Raw genomic sequence first — 22,484 nt, forward strand, 5'->3', positions numbered from 1 at the left:
CCCTTGTCATCCAAGATGTTCATGTCTTTCTTTCTTCAGTTGTAAGGAAATTGTGTTTTTTGAGGAAAACATTTCAGGATTTCTCTCCATATAATGGACTTCTATGGTGCCCCCGAGTTTTAATTCCTAAAATGCAGCTTCAAAGGGCTCTAAACGATCACAGCCGAGGAAAGAATCTAGCAAAATCGGTTATTTTCTAAAAAAAAAAAAAAACATTACAATTTATATACTTTTTAACCTCAAATGCTCATCTTGTCTAGCTCTGTGTGTACTCTGTGTAGAGATTAAAAAGTATATAAATTGTTTTTGTTTTTTTTGTTAGAAAATAACCGATTGTCTCGCTAGATAAGACTGTTCTTCCTCGGCTGGGATCGTTTAGAGCCCTTAGAAGCTGCATTTTAAATTGCATTTTGGAATTTCAAACTCGGGGGCACCATAGAAGTCCATTATATGGAGAGAAATCCTGAAATGTTTTCCTCAAAAAACATAATTTCTTTACGACTGAAGAAAGAAAGACATGAACATCTGGGATGACAAGGGGGTGAGTACATTATCTGTACATTTTTGATCTGAAAGTGAACTACTCCTTTAAGGTACGTTCACGCCATATCAGAATTCCCGTAATTACGAGATTCCAACTTGTAAAAAGCTTTCATGACCTTAAATAACTTGTAATTAAAACTTGTGAACTGGGAGTCTTTTGAGAGCTACGACTTGTACCACATGACCGCTGTACCACTTGACCAACGTAGGCTCTGTTTAGGCGTTGATAGTGTTGCCATTGAAAAAGCATAATTCCGAGTCTGATGCTGCCTTCATGTGCTATCGTAATTACGGTAAATGCCAAAATCCGACATCGAAATTGCACATGAACACCCACTCACGTTGTAATTTCCACTGGAAAGCTTGAAATTTTTTATGATACCCGAGCTGCCGAGATGGGATAAACTTTGACCTTTCAACATGGCGGACAGCAACGAAACTATACTGAATGGTAAGCATTGCATGATGTTAAAAGTTCTCTGCTGTTTAGTTGGTTAGTTAGTTGGTTAGTTTGTAGCCCCCATAATGATGGGGCATAAAGAATTTTAATAACGTCGCTATTTAAACGTAGTGTTGTCTTTAAAAATACCGTTAAGAGAAGATGCTAGCTCGTCCTGTAGCAGATGCATTAGGGAGTTTATAACCGTTTTACCCAAGTAGCATGTGAGGACAAATTCCGAGTCCGCCATGTTTCTCTTCACTACGACAACAAAAGCACCTGAACACGACACACTGGTAATTTCCACTTCACAAGTGGAAAGCATCATCTTTCCCATATCACATGAAGGCAGCATGAGAACGTCACGTGTTGTCATCTCGAAATTACGGTAATTACGATATGGCGTGAACGCAGCATTAATTCCAGCCCTGCTCCAAAACACCCGTCTGTAATTATCAAATGCTACCTAAAAGATTAATTAGCTGGTTCAGGTGTGTTTGATCAGGGTTTGTAGGATGGTAGATCTCCAGGAATAGGGTTGGGCACCCCTGGTTCAGTTAGAGATCCAAAGACTAACAGGCCACCAACTCCCGCACCATATACTGCATTGTCTTTTTAATGCACACTTGCATATAAACAGTGTAAACTTAATTGTGTATGTAAGTGTCAGGGAAAGAGAATAGAAAGAATATACTGATGTCCTACCTGGTAGCCATTGAGGTCAGTATAGAATCGATCCTTGCTGTTCAGATCTGAGGTTATCCTCATTGCAATTTCACGGTTGGTTTCGCCTCTTATATCTACAGTGTTACAGATCTCAACAGACTGACCCTCCACACCTATGAGAAAGAGAGAAAGAGAGGGGTCAAAATGGCCAAATGAGCATAGGCAACAGAAAAAGGACTGGATATCTGTCAACACTCACATAACATCAACTGAAAGGAATATTTCACAAAAATATCATCTTTATGTTGTTTAGAGCCCATATACTGTTATTGTTTCTGTGGAAAACTTATTTATAAGGAATTCTGTTTGTATACTGATTTACTAAAGTCCACTTCATTGTAGACCAATAAGTATCAATTGGCCTTATAATGCACAAAACAACATCTCAATTATTGTTTGGCGCATAATCATAGACAAACTGCCAAAATACCACAAATTGTACATCTGCCAACAGCAAATGACTGCTTTCCTTTTTTAACTTTAATAACTTGTTTGCCTGTTCCTGGCTTAAGCTGAATTTGAGCAATTAGATTTTCTGAGCACGGTGAAAATAAGTGAACATTCCTTCATGCTAAATGTACATTTTGAATTGGACTAATTGAGCCTTTGGGAATAAAACAGCGCAAGAAACAAATATGTTCCGTTTCCTTTAATTAAAATAAAACCCCTTAAAGGTGCTCGATATAGCAGCACAACCACAAAAACAAGGTTGTTTTTATAGAGTATGAGAGCTTGGAAATTTTTCAACATGAGTGTGTCCTCATTAGCTCATATTGAGATGGTAGCCTGACACACTTAAAATGATACTATTGCTTATACTTTGAGTTACTGATTTGAACAAACACCTACAAACAAATACATATTACATTTTGTTTGTCCTACAGTCATAAATGATATCTCTAACGGTGTGGCTTAATATTACTTTCTGATTTAGGTGGGAACGTTTTAGATTTACACTAAAGAAAGACCTGAAACATCTCTAGAGACCAGAATATCATAGACACTTGGGCTCTTTTGACTTGAGTGACAACATAATCACTCATAACACCCTAGCAACCACACAGAAAGAAAAACAAAAAGCTACTCCAAACACCTCAGCAATCAGATAAAACACCATTGCAGCCACCTGAAACAGTTTTCTAAAAAAAAAAAAAAAAAGAAAGAAATTCTGTCATTATTTACACTATTGTTCAAAGGTTTGGATTTGAAGTAATTACTTATAAAATAAATACTTTTATTTATTGTAGACACATTGATCAAAATTCAAAGACAGTCAAAATAAATGCAGTTTTTTTTTTACGTCCTGTTTATCAAAGTATTATTTCACAATACACTCTTAAAGGAACACTCCACTTTTTTTGGAAATAGGCTCATTCTCCAACTCCCCCCGAGTTAATAAGTTGAGTTTTACCGTTTTGAAATCCATTCAGCTGTTCTCCTGTTCTGGCGATATCACTTTTAGCATAGCTTAGCATAGATCATTGAATCCTATTAGACCAATAGCATCGCGTTCAAAAATGATCAACGAGTTTCCATATTTGTCCTATTTATAACTTGACTCTTCTGTAGTTATATCGTGTACTAAGACCGGTGGAAATGCAAAGCTGCGAGTTTCTAGGCTGATAAGATTAAGAACTACTCTTCCATTCCGGCGTAATAGTCAAGGAAGTTTGCTGCCGTAATATGGCCGAAGCAGGCGGAGTATTATCAGAAATTAGTTCCCAGCTAGTTTAGCATTTGCACATGTGCTGCGTGGTATTACTGCTCCTGCTTTGCATTTCCACCGGTCTTAGTACACGATATAACTACAGAAGAGTCAAGTTTTAAATAGGACAAATATGGAAACTCGAATGAACGTGATGCTATTGGTCTAATAGGATTCAATGATCTATGCTAAGCTATGCTAAAAGTGATATCGCCAGAACAGGAGAACAGCTGAATGGATTTCAAAACGGTAAAAATCAACTTATTAACTTGAGGGGAGTTGGAGAATGAGCCTATTTCCAAAAAAAGTGGAGTGTTCCTTTAAACTCATTATGAAATCAAAAATGAAGTATTTTGTTTTAAGTATGAATGTTAGCGTTAAGGTTGTCTATAAGCTAGTGTGCTCCAAAACAATGACAAAATTCGCATTTAGAAGAAACAAGCATTCAAATTGTACAGTCTTCTGTCAAAATGGATCAACGATTTCTTCAGCTTCTCATGAAACTTTGTCCGATCAAATGCGCTCTAGGATTCAAAGCGTCTCGCCCCCTACATTATAAATGGCCGCAAATGCATTTGCGCCATTTGTGCGCCCAAGAACAAATCCCTCTGTAAAAACCTTCAGGATATAGACAAGAATAAAAATGTGAAGTTTGGTGTGTGTAAGTGCTACTGAAGTGGAAATTTATGGCTCAGTGTAGGAGAAAAAAAAACAGCCTTTAAAAATATGTATTGCAATTGAAATCTATTGGCACAAATAGATAAAATGCTATAAAAGAAACACTTAATGGTGTCTTTTGGATGTTTTCTTTCCACTAGTCTGGAAAAACACTTTATGAAAAACCAAAAAGCCAGAAATCTCAAACTTGACAGGTGCATGAAAAAACATTTTTGTGTATTTTTGCCTGCAGTGTCTCCCCTCAAGAGAATAGGGACAACCCTTTTAGACCATGTGCCGGGCCCATTTTTCCCGTCCTTAAACTAGCAAAAGTGGATTCGGACACACTGTAAGTGCACCTGCGTTGTGCGCTTTAGAACATGCGCTTACACCGTTAAAACAGAGCCCCACATCTTTCAAGGCACTTTAAGTGGATCTTTAAAAAAAAAAAAAAAGTTCTGTATTGGTATCTAAGTTTCCATTAAGAGCATTTAACATTTACAAAAACGTACCATTGTACATAAAAGAATCTTTTTCAACTATAAAGAACCTTAAGAACTGTTCACTTTTAGGAACCCAAAATAGGTCTTCAATGGCATCACTGTGGAAATCCCTTTTAGTAACATTACTTTTAAGTGTATTACTGTTTTTACAGTATTTTTTAACAAATAAATACAGTCTTGGAGAGTATAAAAGACTTTCCGAACTTTCAACACAAACCTGACAAAGTGAATGAAGACTGAGTCTTTCAAGCCCAAAAAAATGACAAAAAGCAGCACTACAAAATTATGATAGTAGTCCATTCAACTTCATGAATGAATCATTGTCTTGTTTTGAATCTATTATATAAATCAGCATACTGTTTACAAAATCAGTCTGAATGATTTATTCACATAAGGCGCTTTCGCACCGCATAGTTCTAAGCATGGTGGTTCCTAAAGAACCAATTTCCCCCTCAGGCCGTTTTGCTGGTTGCATTTGCACTGGCAGCAGGTGTTTTTGTTGTGTGTCGTGGGTTTCATGATAATGGAGATGGAATGTAAACACACAATTTATGCGATTGAAAGAGCACGAAAACCTGACTAAATCTCCCTAACTTGCAGACAACAGGTAGCCAAATGCTGTTATTATCACTGTTTTTCATGTTCGTGGAGTAAATATTTTTACACAGCTTTTTAAAATGCAACATGCAAAAAAGCTCAAACTTCCACCAATAGTTTCAGGAACTATGAAAACGTTCCTCTGGTGCGAAAGCCACTACATCAAACTGATCAGGTCCTCAGATTCAACCTAATGATATGGTTGCAACAGTCAACAGTCCACAGGAGGTGGAGATTATCAGTGAATAACGGATTAAATAAGGCAATTGTATGAACACTTGAAATGAAAGCCAAATGCACATCATTTCTACTACTTTCTAATCTTTTTTTGTGTCATTGTTGAAGCTTGAAATCTTCAGTTGCCATTTGGGACCGGGACATGTTTAAAAAATTCAGTTTTTCTTAAGTCTTTTAGAATGAGACGAGGTGAGTACATAATGACAGAGAACTATTTTGCGTGCGAGATGAAAGTCCCCATTTAAGTTTTGCACACTAAACCTCTTGAACTCTCAAGAGGTTTCACAACATACTATTCTTTTTTTGGACAAAAACAAACATCACTAGGGTAAAGGTCCCTAAGGCTATGAGGCGATGGCTCATGTGACTGCTCTGCTCTTTCAAAAACACTCATGTACATTATCTCACCCACCCAGAAGGGGTCACAAACAGACCGTTCAACCCCCTGGCGCTCTTGATAAGAAAGCCATGAAATCCTTCCGAACACGTTTCATTCTTTGACAAAATGATCCCACTTTTAGCACACTATTAAACTTTTGTTGGACTGTCTTTTATCTGGTATCAAACTTCCTTGTAACTGAATAGTGTCCACTGCCTTTTTTTAGCCTTGACGATTGCATGGTTCAAATGATCCATTATAGCTTGAGGAACACTCAAAAGCTTGCCTTTAAAATACAAAGATTTATATTGCAATAACTGAGCTAGCGAAAAGCTTTGGACAGCATCCAATAAAAAGAACCTCTTGTACTAAACAAGCTGCTATAGTAATGTGAATAAAAGGTTCTTTTAATAAAGATTACTTGGAAGAGAAAAGGACGTCATGTAGCAGCACTTCAAGGATGTGGAAATTCTAGAGGGCTTTATTCCAGGGGTCAATCAACTAGAGGTTTTCTGAGGTTAATTTTACAATACTTCCTTCAGACTATTTGAACTAACTATTCAAGTCATTTTGCAAATCCCTGGTGTAAATATTTGATTTACATATTGTAATTAGTGGTGACTGCAAGCGTAACTGAGAAGTGCAGGTGTTGAGTGTTTGCTGTCCTCTCTTACCCTGGATGTTGTAGAGCCGGAGAGTGTGTGTGATGTGCTGGAAGGTAGTAGTGACTTCAGAAAACAGTGGCCCTTTAGTGACTCGAACCATTGGCGGTTGAGAGGGAGAGTAAATCTGTGTGAGAGAGAAAGAAAATCAATGGGAATCAAATCACACTCATAAAGTCCCCTCAGAGCAGAGCTACCAAAGACACTGCATGACAAAACTGCCTAATGTCCTGATGAAAGAGAGAGTTTAGCTCTTATGAGGTTTCCCAGTGTTGAGGTGGATAGCAGATAAAGCTGTGAGCAGTGACCAAACTGCCGTTACATTTACAACTCCAATCAGCTGGATGACACACTTTGATGTTATCAGTTTGAATGAAACTTTACAAATAATACATTTGTTTGCCACAAATTAACCATGAGCCTGCTCCAAATAAACAGTTTTAAAGGGAGTGGGCGATATGTAACTCAGTTTTACCTGCACCGATATTCAGCATTGGCACCAATAATGGCTAAATAAAGGGGGTTCAAGCGTGTAGTGCTACTGTAATTACTGTAATTGTTAGAATGGCCAAGGATCAGCAATCTCCACATAAAACTGATCGTGCAGACCAAACCGTAATTCGTAGAGACTTGAAACTTGGAGGGATTGTAGTATTCACACTGCCGACAACATCACCAATGCTCGATCAAAAGTATGAAATCGCTCGTAGCTCCTAAACCATCAGTTGCAAGCCTAAGTGTCATATGTCATTGGACTCTTTGGCTCACACAAAATTTGGGGGTATTTTGGATTAAAAAAAAAAATCTTAGGTTTTCCACCTGATCAGAACCAAACTGGTGCAGGAAGATTCTCTGAAGAGTAAAATTCAATAAACATCAAAAAAAGTTAAACTTTTGAAAGAAGTGGGGCCACTTTCAGTAAAATGCCTAAAACTAGAACGGAATGAGATATCTTCGTCAACTCAAAACACTTATGTAAGAGGTCACAGAAAAAAAAAATTGTTGGCACTACAAGAAGGAAAAAACATAAAAATGGCTTTAACTACGCAACCATTTGTCCAATCAATATGAAAATTGTTGTGCACGGTCTTGGTCCAAAGTATCTCAAAAAAACATGGCCGCCCTTATCGGATGAAGTTTTAGCACCTATTAGACAAGGTTAACGAAAGCCGATTGTAACAAAACTCATGGGCCCGTTTAACTATGGCTTCAAAAGTCTGTGAGAAATGTAGGAAGAAATCAGCCACTGAGGGGCGATATCACATTTTTCAAGGCCGTAAACAATTGTACATTCTGTTTTTTTTTTTCACATAAACGCGACATTCGTATCATATGGTAGAACTCCTCATTCCGGACAACTTTGCCTCTAGAACTACTGCTGTCAATCAATTTGTTTGTTAAATGATCACAAAGATGTGAGCATCTGGAAAAAAACACAGCAGTACAATTCTCTGGACTCTCTAGGTCAATAATTATCAAAAAAAGGTTGGGAAGTTATAACGGGGTCGTTTAGAAAAGAAGGCTATCCAAATATATCCAAATTCCTATAAAGCCTAAAGGAAAATTCAAAACTTCACAAAACCTGCTGAGCACATGTGACAGGTGATTCTAAGTTTTAAGGAGATCGGACCACAGCTGGCACTGTAGCAAAAACATTAAAAGACATAATATTTCTATTGTAAATTATCTGGATGTGCCAAAAATGTTTTTTTTTAATCATTAATTTGGTGGTTAGAGGTTTGCTAAATGATATGTAATGTCTTTTTTTAAATGTGCTTAAATGCCTTAAAGAGCTTGAACCCCGGTAATCGCTGCTTGCAGCTATATTTATATTTGTTTATGTAAAAAAAGTTTAATGCAAATAAGGTTTAGGTATTATAATCACTATTTTAATGACTTTAATGCTAATATTCCTTGAATAACAAAAACATTAGTTGTTATTTTATTATGTGAAAATCTTGTCATTATATACTTTAACTTCACAATTTAAATCACAATGTAAACCAGTAAGGTTAATGACTTTATAATATAAATCAGTATTTCCTGTACCATCATCATAGGGGAAATGCTAAAGTTGTGGTGCTCATGGGAAACTTGGGTTTGACCCTAGACATAATTATGATTTCAACCCTATCCACCTTCCCTTGATTTCCTTTTTTCTACTAATATATCTCCAAATAAAATGTAGGAAAACAATCAGTTAAAAAAACTATTAGGCAAGATATGGAAAATCAGAGAATCAAAGAAAAAAAAAAATAAGATAATCAAAAATATTTTTACTGTTGCTTCTTTGTCAGGCAGGAACAGGTAGGCACCGCTCTTGTCTTTTCTGCTGGTGGTGCCATACCAAACAAACCCCATCTTGACCAGGTGCTCAGAGTCATCCTCCTTCAGCTTCATTTTCTGTAAACAAGAAATGTTTTCTTAACATTTCAGAGTCATGCCTAAATTAATGATCTTACAACAAACCCAAAGAGCAGCAGTCTATGGACTAGGGATGTCAAAAGTACCAACGTCGGTACCACGACTGTACTGAAAATTAACAAATTTCAGTGCTTACACAGATACACAAGGGACCGTTTGAAAGCAGACATCTATCAGTGGCTCCATCCATGAGCAGATATATTAGGAATCCACTGATAGACATGGTTTTCCAACACTCACATGTGTATCAGTGTAAGCTCTCTGTGAAGAGTTTGAAAGATGTGTATTTACAACATGTTTTTGAAGCGATGATCGTTGTAGCCATATCATGTGAACACAATGGCCAATCAAAGGTGTTTAAAAATCTGCTCAACAGTGGAGGAAATGCTGGTATTGTACCATCTGAAAAATTCAGTCAGTACTTTTGACAGCCCTACTATGGACAAACCTCTAAAAGACCAGTAGATGTAGAGATGGAGAGTTTCAGGTAAGGATTTTCAATGTGCACAGGATCTCCATCTTGTTGGTAGAACTGTCGAAAATGCTCCATTTTATTGCCTGGAATCTGCTTGCCATTCTGAAGAAACATGTACTTAACAGCTTCTGTCCTTGGCTCCATTCCTTCCATCAGCTGGTACACGCTCAGACCCAACGGAGCAGCTTGAGCCACAAACGACAACTGTTGAGGAATAAACAAACATGTTTAAAGACGGCATGAAATGGTTAGAAGGGCTTTCTAATGTCTTCAGACTAACAGACATGGACAAGTCTGAAGAATCCACAATCTTCACACTGATACACAATAAACTAATGTTGTGATACAATGCATCAAAGTATCAATTCTCACCTGGAAGACGTCGTCAGCAGCATGACTGGCATCATTCCACACTGCGCTGACTTGAGCACGGACCACCTGACCACGAGTATTGAGTATGCGCACTTTAGGAGTACTCACATATACTGTAACCATGGATGTTCTGGCTTGCTCTGTGGGGTTGCAAACCACCAACAACCTGGGAACAGCAAATTTAAGCATTAAGCATTTTATGCCACACAGATTCTGCTGTCTTTTGTCATCCACTTTATCTAGTTCAACTACTTCAACACATGTACCATGAGGCCATTTTTAAAGCACAACAGCAGGGTTCCAAAAGTAAAATGTTTTCTTGTTTCTTCTACCGAGAAAAACATTTTTACGAATATTTATTTTAGAAATTGAAGGAATTGTTGATTCACCTTGGTTTTTCATGAACGTCAATAATTACTTTGCGAGGTAAGGCATCTTGGGATGGCTGAACATCGTCCTGTAATACAGAACCAGCAAAAATGTAACTAGCGCATGGCAATTACCAAATTCCAATGGCAATGGCTGGCAATTACCAGCATGTTTTGGATGTACAATACGAGCACTTACCATCTTAAGAAAGGGACTTGAAGGATCATGGTAGTATGTTTGTTTGTCCTTGAGCACCAACCAGTGAGCAGAGCTCACAATCACTCGCCTCACATTCAGAACAGAGTGAAACAACCTTTGAAATGACAAAGATCATGATGTTTATAAAGTGCAAATGTGCACGCCAACATACTTGTGTAAACTGAACATTTTAATAATGAAATTCAGTAGGGTTGCATGTTATCTTAGTAACCATAAAGGTTCATATTTGGTCTGTTTTACCTAACAATGTCAGATAATAAAGCTGTGTTCACACTGCGTCATAACTCCGAGAGGACAACACGTGACATTCTACTTGAGCTGAATTACGTGTTTCTCTGGCAAAACTATCAACGCCAAAGCCTGTACGTTCTCCTGAACTCATAATTACAACTTGTAAACTCGGAATGTTCTGAGAGTTACGACTTGGACCAGTGACAGCTGTACCATGGGACCGCTGCCAGGTTCATTTTGGTGCTACTTAAGCGCCACCTTAAAGTGTTAGATATTTTTTAAAGTAAGGCAAGTTTATGTAAACTAATTTTATAGTGGTTTCTTATTATTATCCATGTTGAAAACAGTTGTGCTGTTGTACACTCTTTAGAATTCTTTGATTAATCCAAGTTCAAAAGAACACAATTTATTAAATTATAAATATTAGAGAAAAAAAACACTAGCATTCAAGTTTTTTTATTAAAAAAATATTTTAATTCAGTAGGGATACATTACTTCATTCAAAAGTGAGATTAAATACTCGCTAGCTTCTAATATTTCTATTTAAAATAAATTCTGTCATGGATTTATCAATGAATCCTGAAAAATGTAAATATTAAGCAGCACAACATTGATAAAAATAAGTTAAAAAATTTGTAATTTCACAATATTGCCGTTTTCCAAATACAGTAAATGTTTTCACTGAAATATTAAAAATTTTGCAGCTAGACCGTATGCAATATTTTTTTCAGTAAAAGTTATTCTTTAAAGGAGGAGTTCACTTACAGAACAAAAAATTACAGATAATGTACTCACCCCTTTGTCATCCAAGATGTTCATGTCGTAAAGAAATTATGATTTTTGAGGAAAACATTTCATGATCTTTCTCCATATAGTGTACTTCTATGGTGCAAACTTGAAGAACTATGAAGCAGTGTTGTTTTCGTCAACGATGACGATGACGCCACTTTTTTCCATGACGAAAACGAGACGATGACGAGATAAAAATGGCTCGTTGATGACTAAAACATGACGAGACGTGTGTGTGTGTTTTCGTTGACGAGACGAGAATAGACGAAAATGTTAGTGGGTGGTCCGTCAGACGTTTAAAATGCATGACATTTCTGCTTATTGTGCATGCCAATTAAAACCGAAAAAAGTACCTGCCGCTATGGCAAGCCGTTTTAGCATTAAATGCTCTTTGCCATACTAGTATGGCAAGCCGTTTTAGCATTCCATCCTTGTTTGTCTTTTATGTTCTAAAACATTCCTTCATTATTGTAATTATTGGTGAAAATAGTCGATCCGGAAGCTCACATTGTGTTGAACTATAGATCTGCTATTTTCACAACTTATAAGTGACACTACCCAACAGCAAAATACTTACTGACCTACATTAATTTGTTAAAAGACTACTTTTTCCCCTTTTTTTGACTAAAACTAGACTAAAACCTTTTTGACTTTTCGTCGACTAAAACTAGACTAAAACCTTCTTGACTTTTCGTCGACTAAAATTGGACTAAAACTATCACATATAGAAGTGACTAAAATTTGACTAAAACTAATAACCATTTTAGTCCAAAAGACTAAGACTAAGACTAAATCTAAGATGGTTGTCAAAAACAACACTGCTATGAAGTTCAAACTTCCAAAATCCAGTTTAAAAACAATCCCAAATGCTTTTGTAAATGATCCTAGCTGAGTGAGAATCTAGCATCTACATTTTTTTATTACAATTTATATACTTTTTAACCTCAAGCACTCATCTTGTCTAGCTCTGTCTGAACTTTTTTCCAGTTCAGTACAGTTAGGGTATGTCGATAAACTCCCATCTCATTTTCTTAACTTCAAAATCGTCCTACATTGCTGTTTTACCTTTTTTGGTTAAGGGTGTTTGATCTTTTCATGTTCACTTTGGGTCGGTACTTCTGCAGTGATGTATGACGATTTTGAAATGATTTTTGAGAAAATGAGACAGGAGTTTTTTACGACATATCCTAACTGTCTTGAACCGGAAAAAAAACAGTTCAGGCAAAGCATAACAAGACGAGCGCTGTAGGTTAAAAAGTATATAAATTGTAATAAATAAAAACAGGATAGTTTCACTAGATAAGACCCTTTTTCCTTGGCTGGGGGTCGTTACAACCACGTTTGGGATCAAAACTGCATTTTGGAAGTTCAAACTCGGGGCACCATAGAAGTCCACTATATGGAGAAAAATCCTGAAATGTTTTCCTCAAAAAACATAATTTCTTGACAACTTAAGAAAGAAAGACATGGACATCTTGGATGACAAGGGGGTGAGTACATTATCTTCTCCTTTAAACAGTATTTCTGATTTTTTTTTTTTTGCCTGATAGTTGTTTTGATAATTTATAAATATTCATTTAGTTTGATTATCTCTACAAAATTTGCTATGTTTTTTCTTTTTCTTCTGTTTTGTGGATATATTCATACATTGATTATTTAGGCATTTTACTATGGTTATTAAAGGCCAGAACACACTACATATTTTTGCCCCTATTTTCCACAGATTTAATGTTTGGAGAAGTTGATGCTAGTTACCGAAAGTCAGATCAGATTTGAGTTGAGAGACTACATATAAAATCGCGTAGTGTATGATGGTCACAGATTCCGATTTTTTAGCTTCAGATAATGATTTCATCCAGTCGGAGGATATCAAACGTTTTAGATTTTAGAACACATACTGTTTTCATTCAACACGCATTTGTTGTAATCGGAATGACTTGAAAGTCTGGTAGCGTATAATCCTCAGATGCCCAGTATTTTAAGATGTTCAGTTTTTAAAAGTCATGTAGTAGTTGTGTATTCCAGCCTTATGCAGATGGTAACAACTACTTTATGAGCAGTTTGAACTTTCTATGAAACTGATACTTTGGGGCGAAATGCAACAAACATATGCAAATACTGGTGATAGTAAAAAGGTGGCTTAAGTCTTCTACAAATCTCACAGAAGTATACGCTACCTGGTTCCATAATCCACAACCACCCAGTCTTTGCCCGTGCCCGTGATGGCATCATGATGCTGGAAGAGACCGAGATTGCGTCTGGCTTCTGTCAGTAACTTGTAATTATCCACTGCAGGGTAATCTCTGGGCTGGCCATACTTCTGCATGTTGGCCAAGGTCAGAGAGTAGAGGACCTCAGCTGCCCTGCGGACAAACATAAAGTGACATATGAAACTCCCTCCCTCGCAAGATCAAAAGTTCCCACAAATCCACACTGAATAAATCCACAGTGTTACAAGAATCCGTCCGGCATCAAAATACCTCCTGAACCCGGCTAATATTCACATCCCAGGAAAAGAAAGACAACAGTCTTGTACGGTCCCTTTTGTATTGGGAGTGTCCAAGTGAGAACAACAATAATACCAGAATCTCTCCATATTATAGCAACAATACAGGTGTCATCTCTCTGAATAATGACCTTCTCAAATTTTCAGCAGGAGATGAAAATCTATAGCTGGGTAAACCTCACAAAACCTGTTGAACATGAGTTATAATTCACCTCTTGAGAAACCAAACAAAACAAAACAAAATTATATTTTTCTCTAAGGCAGTGGTTCTCAACCAGGGGCATGTTTACCAAATATACCAGGTTTATTTTAGTTAGTTTGACTTATCGTCAATTGATTTTGTTTAAAGTCAGACTAACTCAAATAAGCCTGGCTTATTTGATAAGCTTGTTTTATGAAACAGGTCCCTGGGGGCAGAATAACTAAATACACCGTAACTATCAATAACTAATAACTAAAAATCAGTAACTATTGGTATCCATCTGAAATCACGAAATGAATTATGGTTAATTTATTTAAAACATAAGTACTCTTACTTTCTTTAAAAAGTCTGAAAACAAGCAGTTTTGTCATAGTTACACCAGAAATACAGAAACATGTTTAACCTACATTTGATGGGTCTTCAAGTCAAAAAGGTTGAAAACTCCTGCTTTAAGAAAATTAAGCATTTTTTAGCACTGGGCAACGATTAATCGTGATTAATCACGATTAATCGCATCCAAAATAAAAGTTTTTGCGTACAAAACATATGTGTGTGTACTGTGTATATTTATATATTATATATTTAAATGCACACACCTGCATGTATACATTTAAGAAAAATGTTTTGTTTATATTAGTGGTGGGCCGTTATCGGCGTTAACGTGCTGCGTTAACGTGAAACTCTTATCGCGCGATAAAAAATATATCGCCGTTAATCTATTCTCAAATTTGGGTTGGGAGCTGGGTCTAAACTACGCAAGCTATGATGACTTTCACCTTGATAGTTTAACGCGGATGTATACCGAAGACTATAGAATATCGCGCGTTTAAGTCTCCTCCGCCAAAACACAGACGGGATCGCGTCGTCCTCCATTCATAAAAACCGAATCTACTATAGCGAAATGCCACGTAAATTCGTCGTTTTTTGGATTCATAAATCAAATGTTGGTCAGTCACTTAATTCAAATCGCGATATGGACTAGTGTATGTGAAAACTGAAATGCAAAAAGACCGTTTTAATATGAATCCGATATGTTCCGTTTGCCTAGCTGTATGTATGCATTGCGGAGACGAGCTTTTACTACACGCATACTGAAACACACGTGACGCTCCCGGTAATTTTTGGCATTTTCATCTCACATGAACAGAAAAACTCAATCTCCCAAACTGCTGTGAGTGTCACTTTTACCGTTTCATTTGAGAAAACTAGCATCATATCATACTGTATGACACAGAAACTTCACGGCAACCTGTCAAAATAAAAGTATGGTGTAACATGTAATGGGCTGGGTAGGTGTTGACGTTAAAAAAAACACAATCTAATAGGGAGAAAAAATAATTTCATTGTTAGTTAGTTAGTAAACACAAGTACATCTAATTGAACATAATTTATTTTCATCAACAAATTATCATAGAACAGCTTTATGAGCTTTATGATCCATTCTCAAAGACTTTAAGTCATTATTTGGGTAGCACACATATTCTGAATGCCTTCAGCAGAATTCAAATTAGCCATTTTAATCTAGATTAATCTAGATTAATTCCAAGATTTAATCTAGATTAATCTAGATTTAAAAAATTAATCTATGCCCACCCCTAGTTTATATATATATTAAATATATTTATATATAATAAAAAAGTATATGAATATAAATATATATATGTAAATATTTAAAAAATATATACTGTATGTGTGTGTCTTTATATATACATAATAAATATACACAGTACACACACATATATTATGTACACAATAACTTTTATTCTGGATGTGATTAATCGTGATTAATCGTTGCCCAGCACTAATTTTTTTGCATGTACAAAAAAATGTAAAAATATGTAAATTAATACAAAATAAATATAAGTGTAAAACTTACAGTATTTATACATGATGGTAGTATTTATTTTAACGGCTTTATTTCATGCTGATTTAATAAATAATTGTATTACCGCAATCTAATAAGGATGAAAATTATTTTTTAAAATGTGAGTAACCCATTTTATTTTCTTTATAGAAATATAATTTCTTTACTTTTTGGTGGGTGAAATGTGACATGGACACATTTTCTTGATATTAACCCACATACATGTTTACAATGCACCAGTTTTAACCTGAGTACATCAGTAAACTGGAAGGACAAAATTATCCATAGTTTAAATGCATTTTCCCCCCAAATAGATCTTTGAAGTGAGTTGATAAAGCAAGACTAAGCAGTTTCAGCAGATCAAGCATTTCAACATTTCTATATATGGTTCACAGGCAGCAGTTATAAAATAAAAACGCAGTACATGTGACCTACATACTTCACATCAAACATACATCTGCTTTCTGCTCCTGCAAGAGCAGCCAAACACTGACTTTAATAATTAATTAAACATGAAATGACCTTGGACTGAATATCTCTAATCAATCTACTGTGTGTGAGAGAGAGAGAAACTGAGCAGAGCTGAACAAAGTCCTATTTGCTGTGTGAAAGAGGCCATCGTGTAGAACGGGGAATAGTTTAACAACTGCATACTGATGAAAACTGTCTCCTGCCTACATTTAGACACCCATCAAAATGCAAATACTGTGTTAAATAGAGTTCTCCGCATCCGCGAGCTGAAGGTGTACCCAATCTATTCACTTGTGTGATCAAGTACGGCCGCCTTTGAGAGGACAGGGTATAGACGTACAATACAGGCACTAAATGAGGGAAATTCACATCCTTATCACGTATCGCACTAAACAATGAAAAGCAGGGCAGCTACTGACATACACAAACAAACACACACATACATACAGGATGCATAGAATACGTAATATCGAAAAATTCAACGAGCATCATAACATGGTATTTAAAGGATACTTCATAGTACTTCAAAAAAATACTATGGAATTACTATAGTACTGCCTAATCTATACCACATTATCTCCATAAAACATGATTAAACCACGAGACATGACCTTAAACCATTGTACTACAATAAGAGGGTTTTAAAGGGATAGTTCACCCAAAAATGAAAATTCTGTTATTAATTACTCACACTCATGTTGTTCAAAACCTGTAAGACATTCGTTCATCTTTAGAACACAAATTAAGATGTTTTTGATTAAATCGGAGAGCTTTCTGACCCTACATAGTCAGCAACACAACTACCACGTTCAAGGCCCAGAAAGGTAGTAAGGACATCATTAAAATTGTCCATGTGACATCAGTCGTTTTGCGAAACTACGAGAATACTTTTTGCACACAAAGAAAACAAAAATAACAACTTCATTCAACAATTCTTTCACTCCAATTGAGTAATTCATGACAGAATTACTGAATTATTTTTGGGTAAACTATCCCTTTAAGTTAGAGCTATATCACAGTGTTATTTTAGTATTATTTAAATATTTTAAATGAGCTTTTTTGGATTTTAATTTTAGTTTGTTTTAGCTTTTTTATGTGCTTTTGTCATTTTTAGTAGTTTTTAGTCATTTTTAGTCATATTATTATTTAGTATTTATTTCAGTTAGTTCTTCAGTTAATATGAGTTTAGTTTATAAAGCATTTTATTTTATTTTATTTTATTTTAGCTTTACCAAAAGCCATTTTTACAGTTTTACTTTACAAAAACAACACTGCTCTACTGATACATGTAAAAAAAAAAAAAAAGGTCTGTAGAGGGGCATGTAGAAAAATCGATGTGGAAAATCAATATGTACCACTGTAACGTCTCATTATTTAGAACCAAGCCAATTAATGGGAGCTGCGAAGACATTTCAACAGTTTCCTGCTGTAAAAAATAAAATAATAAATAAATAACAAGGAGTTATTTCTTTGACATTCCACATATTAGCGATAATTACTTTATAAAGGGCATTTTCTAAATAAGATCAATTTTTACCTTTTTAGGGCCAATATCATGTTAGAGAGGAATCAAGGAAGAAAGGTTGTAAAGCACACACAGATGAGAAGGTGGCACAGTCAATGGCCACGGTCAAATAAATACTGAAGCCACTGAGTTTCTGGCTCAAAACTGGCTGTTTTAATTTGCTCTAAACTTGTCACAGGGCTTCAGTCTTATCGTGACAACACAGACATGTGACCTTCAGCTTTGTGTTAGTTAGCAGCATACAGCACTGCATGGAAAAAGAGGGTAAGGTCTGTTATCACAAAGCTCTATTTCCTGTAGACAGACTCTTACAGCCATGATCGGTTCAGGGGCTGCTTCGACAAGTCTTAAAACTTAGTCGTCTAATTTTTTCTGGTCATAACTTTTTAAAATCAGTTGCACAAAAAAGTAGATTGGTCTAATTGAAATCTAAAAAGTAAGGCTGATTACCACTTGATTAATTGCTAGTTAGTCTATGTAGTTCTTAAGAGACAGTCTTAACATATTGACTATGTTAATGCAACCGTGTATATGCATAAGACTGAAAATGAAATAAAAAACACTATTTTTATAGCTTTATTGCATGTGTTTTAGGTAAGCTGTATGCTAGTCCACTAAATGCTAGTCCAAAACATTCTGATGACCAAACAGACAAAAAATATTTGGGTCTCTAAACTCTGAATATTTAGACACTGCAAAAAAAAAAAAAAAAAATGCTTTTCTTTTTTTTTGTCTTGTTTCCAGCCAAAATATAAAAAAAAATTTAAATCAAGAAGGATTTTCTAGACAAGCAAAAATTATGGTCTTGTTTTCAGAAAAAAATAAGTCAAAAGGAAGTGAGTTTTTGCTTAGAACAAGCCAAATAGTCTGCCAATGGGGTAAGCAAAATAGTCTTATTTCAAAGACAGCTAGATTGTTTTGCTTACCCCATTGGCTGATTATTTTGCTTGTTCTAAACAAAAACTCACTTAATTTTGATTTCAAGAAGAAAATCAAGAACAAGAAGAAAATCCTCCTTGATTTAAGAATTTTTAGATATTTTGGCTGGAAACAAGACAAAAAATCTAAGTAAGAAAAGCACTTTTTGCAGTGGATCAGGCTTTGAAAAAGCTATGAATTGCAAATTTTATTGCACATGTTAGCATAATTATGGTTCATAATTAACTTTATGTTAATTTTGAACTCACGGTTTCAAAGGCAAATCATGTCCAGCCATATGGAAATCGTATTTTTTATTGTTTCAATTTTTGGACATTGAGATCTCGACCAAAAATATTTATGCAGTGCATTTATGCACATTAATGCAGTGCATTTCGATTTTGTTCTTCATGTTTTCTCTGTGCAATAAATGACATTTTTGGTTTTTCAAAGCAAAAGAAACTGTTGTTGATCATATTCCAATGTGGTAAAACTTGTCATTGATCTTTTCTTTCATAGACTGATTTAGCAATGAGTATAAGGCTTTCGTTCAGTTGTACACATTAAGATTTAAATTGTTTAAAGCAACGTCATTGCACAGATGTAGTGCATTTGGATTTGGTAAAGGCTTACCGGAGGTGTGATTCCAGCACTCTGTCCAGGCGTTTATAAAATGGCCGTGAGGTGAAGTATCCGCTCCAGTAGTGATCATCTCGATCTGCGTAAGTGAAGAAGTCTCCACCTACCACAGGCAAAGCCAAATGGCCGCTGCTCATGCCAACCGGATCCATGCCAGTGCTTTTACGCAAGGCATCGAAATAATCTGAAATAGTTCCAAATTGGGCCTACAAAAAGAAACAAAAGAGATGCATAGGAAAATACATCCAATTATGGCTGAAAACATGCCAAGATTTCAAGGTGTGGCCAATTGAAGTGACTTAAGGGTGCTAGACCTGGACATGAAGCTCAGGGTGAGAATTCATGTAGTCAAAGAGTTTCTGGTAGTTTTCAAACTGTTGGTCATATTCGACAGCTTCGGTGTAACGGAAATCATCTCCAAGTGGAGCCAGAAGCACACTGGTCCGAAAAAGTTTGGATTTCTTCCTGTACTGGTCCAGCAGAGTCTGAGCTCTAAACACGGAAAGATTAAACTAAGTGGAGGGAAATCTAAAACTAATCAGAATTGAGGGAGCACAAATGCACAAAAATTGTTATTTATTGGAATAGACTTTTTCAAAACATAGTTAGAAACATCATTGTTGTTTCTAGGTCACCACAAGCAAATAATATAGTTCCTAATGTCTGTGACTGTGTGTATAGTTGTACCTCTCCTGTACGTTGTTATCTGTGATAGCCTGAGGAGGAATTCTCCACGGACAGCTGACTCTTCCTCCCGGCAGCCTTTTAAAGTCAAACTGGCAGCATATTTTTGGGTCAGGACCACATGTATGGGGAACATCGTAGCTGTAGAATGGCATCATGTGACACAAAATGTCTGAACTCGAGTCCTGCTCTGTTGGAATCAAAAACAAATGCAAAGTTAAGTAAAAAGGTCCACTGTCTACTGTCAAATAATATAGCAACAGATGAAATCATTTTAAAATCAAGTAACTGTCAATCAGTCAACACTGCAAATAAGACTTGAACCCGGTGCGAACTCTTCCATAAAAAGTGTGCATTCCATTTGAAATGACTGGATTTTGCCCAGGAAAATTCACAGAAAAATGGTAAATGTGACAGGACCTAAAGTTTGTCATATTTCAATTTTACAGTTAGTATTGTTTTGTTAGTGGAAAATTTTTTTTTTTTTGCAATCTTTCATTACATTGTACAACTCGGTTGACCTCTGAATAGGGGTGTGCGATACTGACAAAAAATAATATTTCGATATTTTCTAGGATTTTACTGATAACGATAATAAGATATAATTTGCTGGGTGTGTTATTGTGCTTAAGGACTACCGTGCTCACTCCTAAAGTTTTTGATATTCACACAGAATATGAGGAATAGAAATTATTCTTTTCCAATAAGTTTAAATATATTTTTACCTTTTATGGCCATTTTTACCTTTATAAAGGCATTTTTTCTAAAAGTGTGCATCATCCTTTGAGTCAAATTCTTACATTTAAAGCAAGACACTGCAAGTGAATAGAAGGGTAAAAAAAAAACAACTAATAGTTATTACCTTACTTACACAGTTGATTGATTACAATGATAATTGCAAACATTTTTTGTACAAGTTTTCTAAAATGTTAAGTTTAAATATGCAAATGAGGAATTATTTAATGAAATATGTGCTAATTTGCATACATTCATGGTACAAAAAATCTAAACACTGGATGAAGTCAGTTTCAAAATTCTTGTTTAATTTTTTTGACATATTAGAGTCAAAGGTTTTTACAGAGGGAATTTGGGGTATCTAATTTCGTCACGCCATAATTCAGAAAAAAGGTAGAACATACAGGAAACACTATGTTTTTTTTTTACATTTTTGGAGGAATAAAATGTTGTTAAAAGTCCAGCAAATTATACATAAATAAATCCCTCTGTAAAAGCTTTCAGGATATAGACAGGAATAAAAATGTTCAATTTGGTGTGTGTAAGTGTTATAAACTCATTTTGAGAAAACGGCTTTTAAAAATATGCACTGTAATTAAAAATCTATTGACACAAATAGATAAAGTGCTATAAAAGAAACACTTAACAGTGTTTTTGGATGTTTTTTTTCCACTAGTCTGAGAAAAACACTTTATGAAAAACCAAAAAGCTCAGTCAATTATATTAATAATACATTAAGGCTGTTACCAAACAAATTAAATCAGTATCAACAAAATTTTCTTTGCAGAAGGTGCATATGAAGTGGCATTTAGATGTATTTACCCGTTATATTTGAAATTATTTTTAAAGTGAAAAGATACTTTGAATGTGAAATATATCCTGAATTATGTGATCATTCTAAATGCATTTTAATAAACTGAATCATGTAGTGAAAGAATACACTGTAAATGCGTACTAACTAGACTTCATCAGGTAATGTAGCGTTATGCTTAGCGTTCACTCTGTATGTGTGTTTTGTTTGTTTTTTGCAATATACTCCATAATGTCAAAACGCACATTGTTAAAACAACAATTACGATATTATCGCAGACGATATATATCGCACACCCCTACTTCTGAAACTACTTCTCTTTTCTGCTGATGTCACCTTGCCGTTTCATTTTTGCACTTTTCCTGAAAATAAGTACATAACACGCACTTTTCATGCTACAACCAATTGCTTAGAGATAAATTAGTTCCTATTTTTCCCTGTTACTCACTGAAAACATTTAGTTTACACATAACTCAAAACAACTGCGAGTCCAGGGCTTCAAATCATGAAATGATCCACTAATGTCAACATCGAATCATATTTTATTTGCAATAAAAATATTCAATTACCCATTCGGCACAGCATGTGCACCACAGTGACCTTCATAAAAGCTGTGCGAATAAATAATGCAAGATTTTCCTTTAAACAAGGGACCAGATGTGAAGCACAGAGTAGTCTGGCTGTCTGTTAAATGGTGATATATGGAATTACATTGAGTAGAAAGCTAATTCAGCTTGGCATAGAGTGCACGCTGTTGCAGCCAAATGAACTGTAATCATATTTGTTCAGCACCGGCTACAGT

The 22,484-nt window shown here is 35.5% G+C and overlaps 1 protein-coding gene across 1 annotated transcript in view; it reads right to left on the minus strand.

Moving 5' to 3' along the window:
* The window catches only part of man2a1 (mannosidase, alpha, class 2A, member 1), an 83,544-nt gene that overhangs the window by 21,201 nt on the left and 39,859 nt on the right, over positions 1 to 22,484 (minus strand). Inside the window, exons 7-17 of the mRNA XM_073840878.1 lie at positions 20,140 to 20,326; positions 19,767 to 19,944; positions 19,447 to 19,658; positions 13,505 to 13,690; positions 10,287 to 10,401; positions 10,109 to 10,176; positions 9,720 to 9,885; positions 9,321 to 9,551; positions 8,729 to 8,851; positions 6,461 to 6,575; positions 1,688 to 1,821 (exon numbers count right to left, since the gene is read on the minus strand). Coding sequence (XP_073696979.1) covers positions 1,688 to 1,821; positions 6,461 to 6,575; positions 8,729 to 8,851; positions 9,321 to 9,551; positions 9,720 to 9,885; positions 10,109 to 10,176; positions 10,287 to 10,401; positions 13,505 to 13,690; positions 19,447 to 19,658; positions 19,767 to 19,944; positions 20,140 to 20,326 — 1,715 coding nt within the window. The remainder of the gene's footprint in view (positions 1 to 1,687; positions 1,822 to 6,460; positions 6,576 to 8,728; positions 8,852 to 9,320; positions 9,552 to 9,719; positions 9,886 to 10,108; positions 10,177 to 10,286; positions 10,402 to 13,504; positions 13,691 to 19,446; positions 19,659 to 19,766; positions 19,945 to 20,139; positions 20,327 to 22,484) is intronic.

The sequence above is a fragment of the Garra rufa genome, chromosome 5 (genome assembly GCF_049309525.1).
Source record: "Garra rufa chromosome 5, GarRuf1.0, whole genome shotgun sequence".
Taxonomy (NCBI): domain Eukaryota; kingdom Metazoa; phylum Chordata; class Actinopteri; order Cypriniformes; family Cyprinidae; genus Garra; species Garra rufa.